Source organism: Apiospora hydei (assembly GCF_038363865.1).
Source record: "Apiospora hydei strain CBS 114990 chromosome Unknown utg000006l_segment0_segment0, whole genome shotgun sequence".
NCBI lineage: Eukaryota > Fungi > Ascomycota > Sordariomycetes > Amphisphaeriales > Apiosporaceae > Apiospora > Apiospora hydei.
Genome location: NW_027117365.1, coordinates 1,633,725 through 1,642,487, shown reverse-complemented (window position 1 = coordinate 1,642,487; position 8,763 = coordinate 1,633,725). Strand labels below are relative to the sequence as shown.

Below are 8,763 nucleotides of genomic sequence, written 5' to 3'. Positions count from 1 at the left end.
CTAACCCATATGCATCTGCATTTGGGGTGGTGCTGGCGCTGCGGCCATGGTGGGCGTCTTCTTGTTACCGGGAACAGGGCTTGCCTGGCTCGGTGTTTGCGCGCCAGGTTTGACGTTGTTTGTTCTGTTCGCAGGAACCTGGTAAGTGGGCTCCTTGTTTGGATCGATATCTGGGTATAATCCTTGGAGTTTCGTGTATAGATCCGTCATATATTTGGCTGTTTCTTCCCGGTCCGAGGCCTCTGGCTTTGCTTCGCCGCCATCTGGACTCTGCATCGGCCTCAACTTGACTTTTGTGTGCAACGGCGGAGGCTTAAGATACATCGGGCATGGTGGTGCTTGTAGGGCACCTTTCTTATCGGCCAAAGATGCCAGGTACGAGAGATTCGTCTGCAATCGGCGCATGCACCTAAGAGGCGAGTGAGCAATACAAATCTCAGCGAGAGGGGACAAGCACACTTACTGTAAATAATCTTGGGCCAGAAGTTCTTCATCTTCTTTGTTCTTCTTATCGACGTCGCTGAGGTTGCCATCCATTGGCGACGTATGTTCCTTCTTCAACAATGACTGCGTATGCTGTAGCTGCATGGCCTCCACAAGCAACTCGTTATTGATTTCCAAGATGACCGATACTCGCTCCTTATCCCTTGAGTCTGCGCCTGGGCTGAGGGGCGTGCTGGCTGTGCCATTGGTTGCTGGGGCATGGACGTTGGAAGGGAATGTAGGTGTTTGTGGAGTCTGTATAGTAGCAGACGGTGGCTGTTGAGGCTGTTGATGTTGAGGATTGCTTGGCGTTTGGCTCTGAGGAGTGCCCTGGTGATTCGATGGAGGTGCAAACTGTGGTTGCTGCGCGGACATACCGTTGCTTGGAGTCGGTGTCCCTTGTAGTCCTGGTCCTTGGCTATGTCCTTGGTTTTGACCTGGGTAGGGTCTTTGAGGTGTGGTGTTGGGCATACCGGAGGCACTTGGTTGCGTCTGCGGTTGCTGTTGCTGCGGTTGCTGTTGATGCTGCTGCTGTTGATGCTGCTGCTGTTGATGATGTTGTTGTTGCTGCTGCTGCTGCTGCTGCTGTTGCTGTTGTTGCTGTTGCTGTTGCTGCTGTTGATGATGTTGCTGGTGCTGCTGCTGCTGCTGCTGCTGTTGCTGCTGTTGCTGCTGCTGTTGCTGCTGCTGCTGTTGCTGCTGCTGCTGTTGCTGCTGCTGCTGTTGCTGCTGCTGCTGTTGCTGCTGTTGCATACGCTGCATCATCTGTTGCTGTTGTTGCGGGTTCATCTGGCTAGGATGCATGGGAAAGCCGGGCATAGGCATACCGGCGCCCATCGCATAGTTCGGGGGGGCGTTCATCTGAGGCGCAACTGAAGTCGGGATGCCAGCGCCGTATGGGGAGTTGGAATACGGTGTTGGGTAATTGGACACTGTTTCAACACGCCAGGGTTAGCCAGGGCGACATCCAGGGTATATAGAAACCAACGCCCGAATGTTTGCGCTCGTAGCAAAGCGACGAGGTCGGGTCCTGCATGAGATTCGCGGCTAGCCGTGTTCGTGCCTCCTTGCAGCATCAAAGCCATCGAAAAGAAGAGAGCAGCAAGCGACTGGCCAAGCCGGGTGGGTAGACAAGCCCGCGAGACGGCGAGGGAAGACCCGGAAGAGGGCGCCATCGAAGGACAAGGTCGGAAACACAGGCGGGACGCGAAGGGGAGGTAAACAGTGAGAGGCGAGCTTACTCTGACCATTGGCCATGTGCGGCATGCCGGTGTTCTGCATCATGCCAGCGGCAGGGCCGACGCCCGGCATCATGTTGGGAGCGCCGGGAAAGGGAGGGCCTTGGGCCGGGCCCATGGGATACTGTTGTGGATTGTACATCATCTGCTGCGGTTGCTGTTGTTGCGGGTGGTGCTGCTGGGGCGGCTGATTGGGATTCGCAGCTTGACCAGGCTGCATATGAGGGTTCTGTGATGAGTGTGGGGCGCCATTGAAGGTTTGGCCGGCATTGGGGAAGCCGTTGTAGTTGGCGGAGTACATGGTGTGTGTGTGTGTGTGTGTCTTGCTGGGAGGGAGAGGCAGAGAGACAGGAAGCGATCTTTCACTCGCGCAATACAAACGAGCTACGTAGACTGACTTACGGCCTATGGCGATAGGCTGACACACACATAGACACACACCTCTACACGCGCCTATACTCCACGTACAGACAGCCTCTACAGGTGCGGCGCGTATACACACAAACACACGCGCGCACACGTACGTACTGTACTGCACTGCACACCTCCTTGGGGATGGGAAAAGCAGCTAGCACAAGCTCGGAGACGGAGGTAAGGCAGAGCCGCAGAGCAGGCAAGCAGGTCGAGCAGATAAGGTAGGGCTGGGTGACTGGGTGACGTGACGGTTTTGGACGGCGGGCGGACAGGCAGGCGGGCAGGCGTGGGTTTGAGGACGACAAGTAAAACGAGGAATCGAATCTTACCAGGAGACCAATCCGCAGATTTGCAACTTTTCTTCAATTGCCCCCGTGCTAATGCCAATCTATGGGTCCCGCTCCTGCTCCCCACCCCGCCCAGTCCCAATCCGTCCTGGTCTTACAGGTCCTGTACAGTCCGAAGCGACACCATATCGAACGGAATGACTACGTATATCAATGATATCTCTCCCTCGGCATCCTCTCTTCATGCTGATACATCAGCTATCGGTAGCAGACCAGGCCCGGTCAGACTGACTGACTGTATATAGAGGGATACGACATAGGCCGATGCATGCCTAGGTACCTACCTAATCAGCACCGCCCATGGTATATGCATATATCGTAATGCGACAACAAGGTACCAAACCTACCGCAGTGCCGTACATACTTAGTTACCCACGACTACACACAGAAGGATATGTCAACTTAGTAATATACCAATGTCCTGTCACGATCCAAGGGCAAGAGGGATCAAGTATCCTCAAACCCGCAGAGTTCAACTAACTAGTGCAAGCCTAACAGCGCTGACTATGGTATACATACATGCAACCAGTCAATCAAATCGATGCTTCTATACTGCGCCGAAAGCCATTCTATCTCGACCAATCCAAGCACCAAATAATCGCATTAGAATAGGTATGAACAGTGTTGGCCACTCCCCCTCCAGTCCTCCAGTAGGGGTGGGCTAATCCAAGCACGCCATGCGGGCTACCCCAGACCGCCCCACGCCGATGCCGCTGGGCCGTCATCATTGCCTTCCGACCAGACGCATTTTCCCACCGAAACAATCATCTTTTACCGTACAACCCATCTTCTGACAGCCGAATCCAACCCCTCGAGAACCCAATTCCTAGTGAACACAATCCGTCGAAAATGGCTTCGCCCCCGGATAACAGCACTTCCAGTGCGCCCGTCAACAAGGCCTTAGACCTCGACGGCCATAACTTACCACCCTCGCCTGCCCCGTCGAGTCCAACCAATGGCCGACGCCGATACGCTCTCGCGACCGAGCTCGTCTACACAGATTCGAAGGACCAGTACGGTGCTTCCAGCATCCCCATCTATCAATCCGCAACTTTCAAGCAGACCTCGGCCAGTGGAGGCAACGAATATGACTACACTCGGTCGGGAAATCCCACCAGGACGCATCTGGAACGTCACATGGCCAAGATCATGAACGCTACCCGTGCCCTAGCTGTTGGTTCCGGCATGGGTGCTCTGGACGTGATCACCAGACTGTTGCGTCCAGGCGACGAGGTAATCACTGGAGACGACCTCTATGGAGGCACCAACCGGTTGCTCACCTACCTGTCGTCCAATCAAGGAATCGTCGTCCACCACGTTGATACCACCGAAGTCGATCGGGTTCGCGACGTTGTCACAGATAAGACCGCCATGGTTCTGCTCGAGACTCCCACGAATCCATTGATCAAGATCGTCGATATTACATCCATAGCCCGGGCCGTCCATGAGGCCAACCCCAAGGCCCTGGTCATTGTGGACAACACGATGCTGTCGCCAATGCTTTGCAACCCGCTCGAACTGGGTGCGGATGTTGTCTACGAGTCCGGAACCAAGTATCTATCAGGCCATCATGATATCATGGCCGGCATCATTGCTTGCAACGACAGTGCACTCGGCGACAAGATGTATTTCACAATCAACTCGACCGGCTGCGGATTGTCGCCCAACGATTCGTTCCTTCTGATGCGAGGCGTCAAAACGCTAGCCATTCGTATGGAAAAGCAGCAGGCCAATGCCCAGGCCATTGCCGAATTCCTCGAGTCTCACGGCTTTAAGGTCAGATATCCTGGTCTCAAGTCGCATCCCCAGTACGACCTTCACTGGTCGCTCGCAAGAGGTGCCGGTGCTGTTTTGTCATTCGAGACAGGCGATGTCACTCTATCGGAGCGGATTGTCGAGGCTGCCAAACTCTATGGCATCAGCGTCAGCTTTGGGTGTGTCAACAGTCTGATCAGCATGCCTTGCCGCATGAGCCACGCCAGCATCGATGCGAAGACGAGGCAAGAACGCCAGATGCCCGAGGATATCATCAGATTATGTGTCGGCATTGAGGATGTCCACGATCTCATTGATGATCTATCCCGCTCTCTGGTGCAAGCCGGTGCTGTTAACATCACCCTGGATGGCTTCCATGCTAACACCGGCGCGTCAACTGATCAAGCTGTTTAATTTGGTTGCTAAGATGCAATGTACACTGGACCATTCCTTCCTGGCTATAAAGTAGTCTACAATACCAAATTCGTCCAACCACTAGCACACAAATATCCTGATTGTTCAAGTGGAAGCCTTGTTTTCAAGTGGAAGCCCTGCTATTCGAGTGGGAGCCTTGTGTTTCAAGTGGGGGGGTCTTGTTATCCAAATGGGGGAGTCACATTATTCAAGTGGGAGCTATGAGGCGGCCTGCCCTGAAATGCATCAGATCAGATGTTCGCGAGGTTGTCAGTGCCCTGCTTCAGCTAGCCACTCATGTACATCAATGGGGCGTTCAGGAGTTGGAGCCGGGATCAATTTCGCGCCTATGGGTAGTGAAGGGTTAGCATAGACCCTCTGTCTACCATTTCCGGGTGCACATACTTGGTGCTCTGCTGTACCAAAAGCTCGGTGATCGGCAGTCTCTCCAGACGAGTCTCTCGAGCCCATCGATCTAGCATGGGCGATGTTCCTGAAGGGGACCGTCCCTCGCTGTTGACGTTCGTTCCAGCTGTTGCAGACTTGGGACACCTGTAACAACAAGAATCAGGAACTAGCTTAGAGGGTATAGATCATCAATACAAACTTCTTGGTGCCCGAAGATCGCACACTATGGGGCATGATGTTGATGCGAGTGCCTGAGGTGATGAAGATATGGCCTGGAGTAGGGTCTCAGGAACTGGCTGCACTGATAATATGTAAATCGTGGGTAAGAAAAACGCACACAGAGTTGACCTGAACAGTTACAGCAACACCTCTTTCTCCATTGATGCCGGAGAACGACGCCTTTATATAGCCCGGCCTCGGGCCCCCATGGTGGTATACCGGTAAGCCAGGGTTAGGTCTCGAGGCGTCTCGAGGCGCACTTGCACGAAGTGCTCCTCAGAAGGCCGATCGCAGTTCTCGTGGAGATAATGGCTGCGAGCATCATCGATACGATTGGCCTCCTTGCGCAGGGGGTTCGCCAAGCATTGCCTGCTGAGGCTCTCCGTGGTGATGAGGTGGATGGAGGAACACAGGCACATACACACGATGCGGTCGTGCAAAGTATGCTCTCGCTCGCTACCTTGAGGATAGGTAATCATATAGGAGGACGGCCGACCAACTACTGACGATCCTCTGCATGGGCGGGCTGCAACGATTCTGTGGCTCGTTCATTTGTCTGGTGTAACTCCGGTGTGTGTACCTCTCTGATACGTGAGCGATATGTACCTGCTGCTGTCCCATCATTTTAGAATGTGGTTTGGCAGTTGATCTATAGATAGATCGATGGATGGATAGATGGCGACTGAGGCTAGTCGGGCAGGCAGGGATAACCAGCTGTCGGGCAGCACATACCCCAAGCAGATAGATACTAGCCAGGTATCCCACTGCCAGCCAGCTATCTGTTCCATGGCCGGCCCAGCTATCCTCGTTGGTGGCTGTAGGGTTGTCCTTGGTTATCCCACCTCCAAGCCGACGCCGAGTTGAGGTCACATGAACGGGCAAACCGGGCTTTATCCTACTAGTACTATAGATGGTTGATCTCGGTAGCTGCAACAGAGGACCTAGTAAAGTTGTGAGACCTGGGCGACAGTTCCTTAGGTAGCCAAAGGGGGGAGGGGGAGGAGGGGGCAGGGGCTGCTTGTTAAACTGAACCTCTCATCATCCACCCCCTCCACACCCCCCTTGGCCCCTGATAGATACCACGCCCAGGCAAGGGCACCGAGCAGGCCCGACTACCATGTTCCTCGCATTTTCTGAAACCCCAACGCTCTTTCCTCCTCTACCACAACAAAGATGGCCAAGGTAGGTAGCTTTTCTTTCCGTTTGCGTGTCGCAACTCCCTTTCCACAATGCACTTCCTTGCAGTCTTGTTCTCGTTTTCCTTCCTTGAGAGGGGGCAGTGACCGATATGTGCTTCCGCTGAACTGGCCTGAGGCCTGCATTGACCGGTGAGAGGGAGAGAGGGGAGGAAATGGGAGTTGAAATAAAGACGGTAGCATGAGACGCGGGCCAGAGAAGCATGTCAGGTGCGACTCGTGGGGGAATGTGATCGCTCTTGTCCCCATCTCCCAAAGACGCGAGGGCATCGTGGTCGTACAGAAGAGCGAAGAGGGAAGATCCTCGGCCTCATTCTTTCCTTGGCTCGCTTCTTCCACGTGCATCCAATTTTCCTGCGGCTGCCCGCAGCACCAGCAGCAGCTTCCCCAGCACGCTTCTTACCACACCTTCTTCATTGAAACCCAATGGCACTTGCCTGACGGGTACCGGGAGATTGGCTGGTCGAATGGCCCAATATTCCACATCGCATCTCGCGCGATGGGAATGGCATTGATCCTCGGAGACGTCATCCACCAAGTTTCCGGCACTACTGGAGGCTTCGATGGGCATGATTGGCACGTTCTCAGAAGCCGAGAAGCCCAGAAACTCAGAAGCTGGGACCCGTTGCTGCTGCCTGAGGCTCTCGCGCTTTCCACGTCAAACTTTATCCCTCGCAGCATGGCAGACTGCATAGGCGAATTTCGAGGCTGGGACCAAGTCGACGAATTTCTGGCCAGAGAAGGAAATGTCCCCGAGGAGGGACATCGTCCGCCTCATTCTTCTGCTCATGCGAATGTCTACCCCATCGCTGTGGGTCATTCAAGCAAACACTCACTCTGGGGAAATCGCGTGGCAACTACAGCGGACATTACCGCCAGCTTGCGAGCGCGTCCTTCGCTGGCCGTGTTTGGAGGTAATGCCGCTTCCCTTCGCTCCACCCCTCAATAGGGCAGGCAATATGACCAGTCATATGCGGCAGGTCACAAGTCCCTTAGCCTCTGTCTTCGAAAGCATATCAAGAGGGCCTGGGGTGGTTCCATACTCCCGACTTTTCTCGGGGGCTGCCTATTTGCTCATCTCGGTTCCGTGGCGGCCACGACATGATATCGGGCAATGATAGCAAGACTTAAAGGCGCAACATGTCACCCTGATAGCGAGATCACCATGCAGGGAACAACGGAGAGAGTAGCATTGAAGTTTCAGAGAGGCGAGGTTTGCAGTCACCCATCTCCTTTTCGACACCCTCTAGGCTGCGGGTAGTACAGTGTTGGCTGTCTGTAGGCTTTTGCTTGCTTCGGCGTTTGCGCGCTTCGAATCGTCCCGCCAAGTCATCCGCACGGCTACATCGTCGATGAATCCTGCCACGGTACCCCTGGTTTGCACATATGCCCTGCACTGCACAATCTGATTACATGCCATCACAAGCTAACGATGTAGGGCCCCGATTTCACCAAGCCAAACTGCCGCATGTTCCGTGGGCAAGGCCAATGCTATTGGCCTTGGCTATGGATGGCCCAGTTCGCGGTATGAGAGTCTGTCCAAGGGACTTCATCGACGACGACGATACGTGGCCGTGCTTTGAGCCCACGATGTCGATCGCATTATGTCTTCGGCATATTACGATGCTGATGAGTCGTGGTACTTTTCCCAGTTGTACCATGCACCGAACCTCCTTTGCGGCCCCGTACACCGCTTTGCAAACGGGCACTCACCGGTGAGACGAGACTGCGCAATCTCGAGTAACCATAGCTTCCAAAAAGATCGGACGACGCCTTCGAGAGACGATGACTTGACGATGCAAGCCTTTGTCACATCGCGGCGCGGGTGCTTGCTGGGAAAGCGAGGTTATGGTGACGTTCTGTGCTATTCTCGCCAAGGTCGTAAGTAACATGCCCTCGGTGCAACGATCCTTTCACCCCTGAGCGAGGAAAAAAGCGGCCACGAGGCTTCCCCGTTGCAATATTGTGGTTCGAGTCCCGAACCTGTAGGGCAAGACCGACTCGGGGTTAATGACATCCTTCCTAGAGCGATTCTTCGGTCGGTTTGCTACTCGACGCAACATACACTTTGATGGTTCTAACCTAACCCGTAAATGCTCAGCAGCGTGCCTTGCTTTCGGGACGATGTGCTGCGGGCTTGATGCCGGGACGAACTGACGTGACAATCAGTCCAGTCGAACTCTTGGGCGACATGAATCTCCCTCCCACCGACACATACCCAACCATGCCACGGGACTGACTATGTACTAGTTGTCTTGGCGCATAGGAGACATTGCAACTCGGACGGAG

The 8,763-nt window shown here is 54.4% G+C and overlaps 4 protein-coding genes across 4 annotated transcripts; 2 read left to right on the top strand and 2 right to left on the bottom strand.

Annotated features, from left to right (window-relative positions):
• Nucleotides 1–2,022, bottom strand: PG997_007708 (uncharacterized protein; the record flags this gene model as incomplete). Its single annotated transcript, XM_066812023.1, has 3 exons — nucleotides 1–409; nucleotides 464–1,415; nucleotides 1,725–2,022. 3 exons carry the CDS (start codon nucleotides 2,020–2,022, stop codon nucleotides 1–3), a joined length of 1,659 nt encoding a protein of 552 aa, XP_066667365.1.
• A 1,309-nt stretch (nucleotides 2,023–3,331) lies between these two features.
• PG997_007707 (cystathionine beta-l) lies at nucleotides 3,332–4,651 on the top strand (the record flags this gene model as incomplete). The annotated part of the gene is made up of 1 exon (XM_066812022.1): nucleotides 3,332–4,651. One exon carries the CDS (start codon nucleotides 3,332–3,334, stop codon nucleotides 4,649–4,651), a length of 1,320 nt encoding a protein of 439 aa, XP_066667364.1.
• Nucleotides 4,652–4,967: 316 nt separating this feature from the next.
• On the bottom strand, nucleotides 4,968–5,293 carry PG997_007706 (uncharacterized protein; the record flags this gene model as incomplete). The annotated part of the gene is made up of 3 exons (XM_066812021.1): nucleotides 4,968–4,998; nucleotides 5,057–5,203; nucleotides 5,259–5,293. 3 exons carry the CDS (start codon nucleotides 5,291–5,293, stop codon nucleotides 4,968–4,970), a joined length of 213 nt encoding a protein of 70 aa, XP_066667363.1.
• A 1,362-nt stretch (nucleotides 5,294–6,655) lies between these two features.
• Nucleotides 6,656–7,423, top strand: PG997_007705 (uncharacterized protein; the record flags this gene model as incomplete). The annotated part of the gene is made up of 1 exon (XM_066812020.1): nucleotides 6,656–7,423. One exon carries the CDS (start codon nucleotides 6,656–6,658, stop codon nucleotides 7,421–7,423), a length of 768 nt encoding a protein of 255 aa, XP_066667362.1.
• Between the last annotated feature and the right edge of the window lie 1,340 nt (nucleotides 7,424–8,763).